Source organism: Alligator mississippiensis, chromosome 2, assembly GCF_030867095.1.
Source record: "Alligator mississippiensis isolate rAllMis1 chromosome 2, rAllMis1, whole genome shotgun sequence".
Taxonomy (NCBI): Eukaryota; Metazoa; Chordata; order Crocodylia; family Alligatoridae; genus Alligator; species Alligator mississippiensis.
The window spans coordinates 101,724,133-101,735,082 of record NC_081825.1 but is presented as its reverse complement, the minus strand read 5'-3'; the positions used below and the strand labels follow the sequence as shown (position 1 = coordinate 101,735,082).

General features: G+C 43.5%; 1 protein-coding gene across 3 annotated transcripts in view; it reads left to right on the top strand.

The window, feature by feature from the left end:
• The first annotated feature begins 591 nt into the window (after positions 1-591).
• Positions 592-10,950, top strand: part of HHIP (hedgehog interacting protein) — a 116,107-nt gene continuing 105,748 nt past the window's right edge. For all 3 annotated transcript variants that reach the window (XM_019488536.2, XM_019488535.2, XM_019488533.2), the window contains exons 1-2: positions 592-1,292; positions 9,816-10,011. In XM_019488536.2, coding sequence (XP_019344081.1) covers positions 1,014-1,292; positions 9,816-10,011 — 475 coding nt within the window. In that variant the 5' untranslated portion in view covers positions 592-1,013. The remainder of the gene's footprint in view (positions 1,293-9,815; positions 10,012-10,950) is intronic.

Here is a 10,950-nt window from a genome sequence, read left to right as displayed (position 1 = left end):
CACCGGCAAACTTCCCGGCACGCAGCCTGAGTGCGTAATTTGTGGGCAAGTTCAAATATTTGCACCGTAAAGGAACCGAGCCCAGAGAAACCACCCTGAATGGGGTGTGCGGGGGGGTGGGATCTTTTCCATTTCACCACTTTTTTTGGTGGAGAAATGTTTCATGTCCCAAGCCAAATCAGGACCAACAAGTCCATGGGCTGCGGGGATGTGGCCAAGGTCCATGAAGGCAGCAGTGACACGGCTGGTCCCTTGATCCCACTCATAGGTGGAGGAAGTGGTGGAGGTGCATGGAGAGCCTGTTACCTGTCCCCTGAGGTGGGGCTCTGAACCAAGACGCTCCGTGTGGCATCCCCACACTGCAGAGGGGACTTCGTTGGGGTTTGTTTGTTTTTTTTGGGGGGGGGTCCTATGTGGGTGCCGCTCTGCACAGAGAAGCGGGCAGGCCTCCTCCAGCTGGGCTGCGCCCCACAGCAGCTGCTCCTCCGCCGGCCTCCCGCCGCGCCCCGCCCCGCCCCGCCCCGGCCCGGCCCGGCGCGGCGCGGTCCCTGTCCCGTCCCCCCGAGCCCCCCCAGCGCCTCTCGGTGACGTGAAGGGGCGCGCGGTGGCAGCACCTCCCCGCGCGCGGCTTAAAAAGAAGAAGAAAAGAGGGAGCGAAACATGAGAGCCCCGGCGAGCTGCAGCAGCCCGCGCCGGCAGCGGCGGAGCAGGCAGGCAGGCAGCCCCCCAGCAGCCAGGCGCCCGCTGCCCGGCCTGCCGCACCTCCCGTCTATGGGACCGCCGGGACACGGCGGCTTCTCCGCGCCGGCCGGGGGCAGCGCGGCGCCGGCTCTGCCCTAGGCTGCAAACCTGGTCCCCCGCGCCGCTCCGCCTCAGCATCCTCCTGCCCCGTGTCTTTTCTTGTTTGTTTGTTTTTTGCACCCTCCGGCGGCGGGTTTTTCTGCCCCCCACCTCCCAGTGCTGCCCCATCAAGGCAACCCCCGCCAGCAGTGCCCCCACCCCCCGCCCCGGCGATGATGCTCCGGAGACTCCCGCTGAAGCTGCTGCTGGTGGCGGCGGTGCTCTGCTTCCTCGAGGGCGACGCCAAGTTCGGGGAGAGCGGGGCCAGGAGGCGGCGGTGCCTCAACGGGAGCCCGCCGCGGCGCCTGAAGAAGCGCGAGCGGAGGCTGCTGCTGCTGGACGAGCCGGCGAGCGGCGCGGAGCTGCTGCCCTGCCGGGGCCACTACCCGCGCCTGTCCTGCTGCGCCCGGGCGGGCCGGCACGGGCTGCTGCTGCTGCCCGCCGCCACCAAGGTAGGCACCGCTTCCTTCTCCGGCTCGGGCACAGGCGGGGCCTGCCGCTCGCTCCTCTCTGCCCCCCGCATCGAGGCAGTAGCGGGGCATCGCCTGCCGCACACCCTCTGCCCTCCAGACCAAGGCAGTAGGGGGGACATTGCCTGCCACACACTTGTCTGTGCCCCCCCACTCCGATCCAGGCCATAGCGGGGCATCGCCTGCCACTCGTCCTCTTCCCTCCAGGTCCAGGTGCTAGGGGGTCATTGCTTGCCATGCACCCTCTTCCCTCCAGATCAAGGCAGTAAGGGGGTATCACCTGCCACACACCCTCTTCCCTCCAGATCAAGGCAGTAGAGGGGGCATTGCCTGCCACACTTATCTGTGCCCCCCAAATCAAGGCACTAGGCGGGCACTGCCTGCCACACACCCTTTTCCCTCCAGATCGAGGCACTAGGGGGTCATTGCCTGTCACAGACTTACCCTCTTTCCCCCAGATCAAGGCATGAGGTACTAGAAGTTGATTGCCTGCCACACACTTAACACCTCCCCCCCCCCTCCATCTAAGAGGGCAGCTTGTTGATCCAAGCAGGCCCAGATATGTGCTTGTGTTGTGTATAGAGAGAACCAAGGTGCGGGATTCTGATGGATCTTTCCAATTCCCCCGCACCCAACGCTTCTAGCTCTCCCCGCTCCGCCAGCAAGGCAGGATCAGAGCTGGATGCCGTGCTGCAGAGCAGGCGGCAGGTCCCAGCCCCCTCCGGACATGCTGGGGCACAGGTCAGCACCTGCTGGGCTGGGCAGGAGCAGCTCAGCTGGGGCAGTGCTGCCCTCACTCCGCAGGAGTTTCTGGTTTATTTTTGCTCCCCATGTTTCATAGACCCATAGAAAATGTGGGTTGGAAGGGACCTCAGGTGGGCATCTAGTCCAGTCAGCAGGACTGTCCCTACAGACAGCATCCCATCCAAGGCTTTGTTCAGTAGGGTCTTAAAAACCTCCAAGAATGGGGATCTCACCACCTCTGTATTTCACTTGTCCCAGTGCTTCACCTCCCTCCTAATGAGAGAGTTTTTCCCAATACCCAACCTAAATTTCCTTTTCTGCAACTTGAGACCATTGCTCCTGTCATCTCCCACCACTGAGAACAGTCTAGCTCCATCCTCTTTGGGACCACCGTTCAGGTAGCTGGCTATCAAATCTATTAAATCTCTCCCTCAGTCTTCTCTTCTCCACATTACGTTTGGTCAGGAAAGTTGTCTTGTATTAGTAGTAGTATTAGTATTATAGTTATTGTCATTATTATTTGGATGGGAGCTGGGGCTGGTGCATCACAGCTCTCTGATCTCCCAGCTCTTGAGTGGACACATGCTTCCGTCCATCAGCTGCAAGCAAGCGGCTCCAGCAAAGCCACCAGGGTAAAAGGTCTCTGGCCTAAAGATTGTTTCCTAACCACTGATTTCTCAGGCCAGGTGTGGGTCTTCACTCTGCCTGGCATTGCCTAACTTCAAGATGCCTGGAACAGCAGCAGCTGGTGTGCTAAACAATTTCGTTTAAGCAATGTGTGTTCACCAGGGTGGTGGTTGAGACTTCCCAACCTGCTCATGCCTCGCTCTGCAGAGGCTTTTTTTTTTGGGGGGGGGGGGGGGGGCTGTGGGGGGTGGAGGTAGGAAGAATCAGGGCAATGAAAATCAACCTTGCCTCCAGTGTCCACGCAGAGAGGGAAATTGCTGAATAATGTCATTAAGAATCACTGCACGTGAAATAAACAATCAGGTGTCTTCCTTCTCCCCCCTCCCCACCCCATTTTATGTTTAATTAAGAATTCTTCAGTTACAGCACTGTAGTTGTCAAGGTCTGAGAGACTCTTGGAAAACTTGTGTTTCAGTCTTGCTGGCCCAAGCATAATAAAAAAAAAAAAAATAGCCAGCCTGAATCGAATTTTTATGCTCAGTTCACGGTAGATTTCACCCCATTCTCATGTAAACAGCTTCTACGAATCAACATATGTGTCTGGGTGGTATCTCTCACTTTGTTTTGTAACAAAAAGCCATATTGCATCATTTAATTTGCTCAAGTCATGCAAATAGGAAAAAATCAATAGGACAAAAAGGGGTCGACTTATCCTCCTCCCCACTAAACTGCTGCCCACACACAGAGTCCTGTTGCTTATGGCAAAAGAATAACAACAACACCATTGTGTTTGTTAGTTGGTTCACTAATGGGTGAAACTGGAGAACATCATTCTCCTTCAGTCCCCAGCTCTGTCCAAATGTTCATGCCTTTTGAGGGAGCATTTGTCCTATCCCCTCTATTCCCAGACGAGTGAGAACTATCTTACTGCAGGTTTTCAGCTGCAGATCTCTCTTTATTCATACCATATGCAGCAGTAGTTTGAGATTCAGGGCAGATATATATCTTCATGTTGTCCAAAGGCTGTGTCATTAAGCTCCTGCGTGATAACTGAATTAAGCTACAAAATAACTACATGCAAACAGCTTTGAGTCTAGCTGAAATGCATAAAAGCCAGAGTAAGGACTGAAAAAATAGATCCTTAACTCACCCCATTTAGAATATATAAGTATTGCAACACATATGCTATGTGAAATCACCCACTGTTTGAAGACCTCTGGGTTCAATATAGCAAATCAAGGATGGAGTTTCAGTCAATTTTGAATTTCCTGGCTATTGTAGGTTTTAGTTACTTCACAATACTTAAATATATCTGTTATTTAACTCCCTTCTTCATGATGAGAGGTAGAAAAATACCATTGCAGCAGATTTTTTTTTTTTACCTGGTGTGCCATTCTATGTATTTTTGGATATTAAAAACTTCTTTATAAATGCAGATTTACACTTGCTAATGCATATTATTTCACAAGTTTATAAAACAACATTCTTCACCCATTAAAAACATCTTGGTGGTTATGGCCCTCTCTGTTTTATCATGTTAGGACCAATTTCCAAAATTCATGTCATGTATAGACATTATGGATAGGGGGCAGTGACCATTCTACAGGAAACATTACAGATCTATCATGCAAAACACTTGGACAGAATTTTTACAAAACCCCATTTTCTACACTGTTGTATAAAAATTACAAAAAAGATCTTGAGTTATATAGAAGAAATGTGTCAAATATTAATCCACAGGATGAAGTAGCTATCACATCAATAGGAATGTAAGCATTAGGAATTGTAAGGGGGGTGTGGTTTTAAACAATTACTGAGCATGCTCAGTAGACATTTTAAACTTCAAATTAAGTTCTTGCTGAGATACTCTGAGAATTTTATGATCACATTACTGATCTGTATTTACAATGAAAATACTACTAGTCCTGTTGGCGAGCACTGCCTTAACAAGTCAATGTAACGTTCCACTGTCTCAATGACATTTTTGCAAAATGCTGTTGATATTTAACTCTTTGTCTTCTAGCTTTGTGGAATACCCTCCTATTTATCATTAGAGTCACTAAAGCCAAATCAAATATAGTAATATAAGAGTTTCTAAAAGTCTGCTCGCAGCCAGACAAGCACAGAAGTCCTCCTTACCTTAGATGGTTTCACAACCAAGGCTGTCAAGGAATGGGTGAAAAGTAATTGTTTTCAAGTGTGTCCTTTTACAATCATTTGTTTGCTCTAGCTCTTTCAGGAACAAAGGCTATTGTTGAACACATCCAACTAAACAAATAACTCATCTTGGGGTCCCTTTAACAGCTGCCTTGGTACAATGATCTATTTACATATTAGCCTAAAATTGAAACTGAACTCTTTAATGACATAATCTAGCAGTATAGTACAGAAGAAGCATATGTTCAGCCCAACAGCTGAACAATCTTGTAGGCACATGAATTTAGACATAAATGCTCTTATACCAAATGCATTTTAATGCAGTGTCTTAATTCACTGTCATATATTTTCTCTTACATCAAACCCAGCTATTTTTTCCAAATAAAATGCCACTGCATATGCAAAACAGATGATTATATTAGATTTAAAGCATTTATGCCTACTGAGTCTTCCTGTTGTTTCTTCTTGTTTCCGCTATTTTTATTCTTGATAAACTAATTTTGTAGGCTCCACATTCCTGCATGTTCCAGTATTTATCTTACCTTTATTCTGTCTTTCTTTCCTGTGGCTAGAGATTAAAGGATGATCTTACAGATGTTGTAAATTAGTCAGCAACAGGCATAATCATTAGTAGGCATGTTGCAATAAATGTTTGGAAGTTTTACATATTTTCCACAGCATATTTTGTTTAAACCACTGCTATTAATGGTTTCACATATAACTTTTAAAAATTGAAACAGGATATTAGTTTACAACTCTTTAAAAGGCCCAAAACATTGTCCATTTAAACGGCAAAGGTCATTTTTAAATGTTTACCAAACATACTACATCCAAAACAATATTTCAGCTTTGAGCTAAACCTGTTCAGTTTCCTTCAGTAAAACTACTAGTTTATTGAAACCAAAAATGAAATGATGACTTGGTTGCCCTTCAAATATACTTCAGACCTCACACAGAGCAAAGTGTTGCCATCCTCCTATATTTGACCAGTAGGAAGATTGCATCTGATTTTCAGAAGATTTATTGACTCCGATTCCTTAATCTTCTGATTAGCTACTACAGGACCAAATGATATTCTCAAAATTGTGAGAGGAAGTAAATTCCTGTAGTCTAACATCAAACTTCTAATAGATGGCAACTGACTGGGAGGGTTAGGATCTTTTTGTTTTAGCCTTAGCTATTAAAATGGAACCTAGTATTTCTTGCTTATGTACAGCTGGGCAATTTAAAATAAATTTCCACCAGGAAAAATAAATTAGCTTTGATGGTTTTATGTTTTTTCCCTGAGCACATCCAATAGAACTGTAGCAATGCATTTGTATCATTTGTGGAGTTAATTCAGTAAACAAACTCAGTATTCACAAATTGCATTACCTATTGATGTTTCACCACATACAGTCATACCACTATCACAATGAAAACCTAATGCTTGAGTGAGACCATCTCACAAATGAGAACAATTGGTTGAAACTGGGCCTTAGCAAGACAGGTGATGCTGGCGGACAGAAGAAAAAATGTTGATGAGTGCCGCTACAGTGCAATTTCCTTTGCTGGAAAGCACAGACCTGAAATTGGCCAATCCAGTATGTAGTTTAGGATTGCTCGTGCTTCCTGATATTAAGCTCCTAGTCTTACAAGCGTCATTCAAGACTAACATTTTCTATTATTTATGGTTGCCTGGAAGACATCGTTCCATTCTGGCTGACAGTGACCTCCTGACTTTTTCACTTCCTGTCTGGACTACAGCTGAACATGAATCTGTCAGTCCTTAGAACATTCCAATTAGTGCAGAATGCATGGATAGCTGTGAGCATGTACAACTTCTCCTTTTTCTACGCTGGCTTTCTATGGAATATCAAGTGAACTTCAAGGTCTCAGTTCTTATCTTCAATGTGCTTAAAGGCCTGGATCCTACATATATCAACATCTGAACCTTTGGGATGAAGACTGTGGTCAACAAGTCTGCTGCTCTGTCAACTAAAGAACTGTCAAGAGCAAAATTTGCCTGGGGGTGACACAGAGCTTTCTGGGAAACTAGTCTGAGACTATGGAATGAAATGCCCCAGGAATTAAGAAACACCACTAACCTCAAAATCTCTGCTCCAAGTGCAAGAAAGACTTCTTTCACCTGTTTCTTCCAATATAAACACCAAACAACATATAGGTTTTAAAAAACCATAACAAACACCTACCAAAACACAATGCTCCACTGGTCACATAATTCTTTTTCTGGAAACAGGACAGCAGACAGAGAAAACAGGAACCACACATGACAGTTGTTAAGGTAAAAACAGATGTTGCATTTGAAGTGGTTCTGATAATCTGAGTCAAAACCTGGGAGCAGCAAAGTCCTTTTCACACTTAGTTTGTCCCTAGAATAAATGACAATTCACTCAAATTATCCAGGATCATCCTGAGAAAAAACATTATCTCTGATACTTCACCAGTACTTAAAGTGGGACAATGGGTTTGCAGGGCTCTAGGATGCCTGGATAAAAAGCTTTTGCCCTGGGAGAAATCTGACATCTGGTTTTACCCTCAATATTCTTACTTAATGCATTTTTGGAAAGTGTTGAGATTGGTATAAGAAGAACACAGAGAAAACAGAATGCTTATGGCCTGATCCTACAAAATCAAGTCTGGGAAAATTCAGTCTGAGAGCAGAATAAGGACAGAAGCTAAATATTGTTATACATACATTACTAGTGCAGTTGAAGCCAATAGGACTATTCTAAGTAACCACTCACATTGAACCGTCTTTTGATAACATACAGCAGGGCTAAAAGGAAGCACAATTAATTTCCTGTTCCTGAATAGGATTTTGACTTTCAAAATGCTTGAGAAATGCTGTCTTAACTCACTAATGACCATTTGATATGATACAGGACTATTTTAAATTAGGATTGCTTCATTTACTATTTTACATAATTTTAGAAGTATTTTGCTATTGCTAGTATATTGAATGCCATATTTAGCTATTTAAAACAACAGAAAAGTGCTTTAAAAAAACATTTTTCAAGCAAGGTCTATGTGATTCTTGCTCTTCTGTAGCAAGTTCAAAATTGTTACTTAATTAGGACATACTAGAAGACAGGCCATCCATGAGATATCATGATCAAATTATGGGCCAAAAAAGCACTATGCCTAGTGAATTATTTCATTGGCCTATAACCATGTACCGTACATTTTCAATAAATGTCTAATCAATGGTGCATTATTTTATAGAGTGCTTTTAGAGTCCAAAATGGTAATTGTGATGATTAATCCTGAGCTTGAAAAACTTTCACAGTAATAGCAAGAGGATACCCTACATTTGCTGCTGTCACTTACACGTTTTTAATTGTTTTTACATTAGAATTTTTTATTACATTAACAAACATGAATAATGAAATGCTAAGCCTTATGTTTAGAAAGCACCCAACCCATATAAGCATCAGTGGGTGCATCTACATGAGACATTTACTGTGGAGCTGCCTAAGTAGCTCTGCAGTAAAGTCTCGGTATCTACATGTGCAGCCCTATCAGGCCACAGGAAACTAAGTAACTTCACCATAGGATAGTACTTCTAAACACTAACACAAGTAAACACAAGTACTTTCCTATGGCAGCATTCTTTAGGGAGCAAGCAATGCATGTGTAGGCACTGATGGAGCTGGCTGGGACATGAGGGTGTTTCAGTGGAGGGGCTGCCTGGCAGCTAATCCCACACTGGAGCATCCTCATGCCCCAGCCAGCTCCTCCACATCACGTTGAGCTGGGTCAGAGCAGCCCTGGGCTAGCAGGCTGACCCCCTGGGTCCCCTGCCAGCTGAGGCTGCTCTGACCTAACTCAACATGCTGCAGTGCCCAGGAGCAATAAACTCCAATACAATGTGTGCTGGAGTTTATTGCTTCACACTAATTGGATGTTTAGATGCATCCAGTGAGGCCTAGACTGACCCATCCTATACTTTGGGAATGAATAATCAAAAAGCAAACCATGTGGCTTACAATGGGTAACACAGCACATAACATTTAAAGACCAATAGAAAAGGACATGCTGTTTTCCATTAACATTTATTTTTCATGGTATGCTGGCATGACATTCCCCAGGCTCCTGTATTTACTTATACATATTATCAATCATGGTGTATGCTTCTTCAAGTAAGTACTATGCATAATAATACAAGCTCTTTTCTCAAGACAATGTTCAATTGAATTATAGGGCCAACAGGACATTAAAGAACATTTCAGCTTTTTAATTTCTTATCAATAGAAATCACTGAAAATGTATTTATTTTTCCACCAACAAACAGCTTCCACTTGAGAATGTAATTAATATCATGGTACTGAAAAGTGGAAAGAATACCAGGGCATCAGGGGAATGACCTTTGAGAACTCCACTGATTTTCAGTAGCAAGATCACAATATAATTCAAAACATGCATATCTCACGGACACCTGAGTATTGTTCTTCTAATGTTTTTTGACATTAGAATTTTAGTTTTAAATCTTTGCACAACGTTTATGGTGACTGTGTATATATCTTACTTTGACTTGACAGTTGTGTTTTTCACCATCACCTATAAGGGAAGTGGACAATAGGGCTTGCTCTTACAGCTGCATGCCTATGAAAGTAATATTAACTCATGTGAGTATTCCTGCTGATTTCCAGAAATACTGGCATGACTAACAGCTTGAAGAGATGAGTCCATAAAATAATCTGAGTAAATTATTTTTTTCACTTGGGAAGAGAAGCAACCAGTTGTGTAGTCCACAAAAATCTTACGAGTTGTTGCACAAGTAATTAATTCTCTTTTATAGTAATACTTTCTGCACTTGATTCTTCTAACATGGTGACCTAAAATGTGATGCAAATGTAATGATAAATAACTGCTGATTAAGTTGGCATGATCTACTTACATTATTTGAAAGAATCTTTTTGTTTAAGACAGAGAAATAGGTAATGTGTTTATTTGTCTCTGGTTTGTGGCTTGCAGATATTTTCTGTTACCAACAACACAGAATGTATGAAGCTACTGGAGGAAATCAAATGTGCACACTGCTCACCACATGCTCAGAATCTATTCCATTCACCTGAGAAAGGGGAAACATCTGAAAGAGAACTAGTTCTTCCCTACCTGTGCAAAGACTATTGTAAAGAATTCTTTTATACTTGCAGAGGTCACATACCAGGTAAAACCTATAACAAAATGTTGGACTAAAAGATGCCTACATTTAAATGCTTGATGTTGCCTAAGAGACCATTGATCTGATCCTGCAGTCCTCAGTTGTGCAAAATCTCCACTCGCATCAACAGGGGTTTCCAGAGCAAGGGCAGCAGGATCAAGACCTTCTTATGGGGGAATCTTTCCTATTAAAGTAAATATTTGGAGTTTTTTTCTTCCCAGCCTCCTCTTAATTTTACCAGGAAGTCCCCTGGGAGTTCTTGTAGTTTTCAAAGTCTCCAGAATGTTACTGCTTCCACTGCATCCTTCATATGTTCATCCAAAGAATGTAAGCAACTAGCTAACAGTCCAAAAACTATGCTAACTGATGTGCTGCTTTAAAAAAAAAAAGGTGGGGGGGCAGGGGAGAGAAGCCCTCTTCTACAGATAATACAAGGATGTTGAACATTAAGTGTCCTTTCCTGGCTTGATGGTATTATACTTTGTTTTTAAACATGTGCATGCAACGCCCACCAAAATCAATGAAGCTTTTCCATTGACTTCAGCGGTCACTGAATCAGTTCCATTGTACTTTTAACAATCAAATTCTGTCCTTAGCTAAATCTAACACACAGTCTGTGGAGCCTACCTGGGCATAACCAAACCAGAATTTGTTCCACAGTGTATAAAGGGATCACACAACGTCTACTATCACTTTTATAATGAATCAACATGGCCCGAGATTAAAAAAGGCCCTCAAAAAACAGCATCTTTGGCATCTACAGTATTACATCGCTGACATTTAAAACTGCCCTTTATTTAACTGTTCCTTCATCTGTATCAAAACAATAGTTATAAATAATATTGTCACAGTAGAAAAAGGTTAAACCAGGATAACGTTGAGAAAAAATTTGGTAGAAAATAATATCACAAATCTGAGTTAAGAACATGAAAAACTGAAACTTGT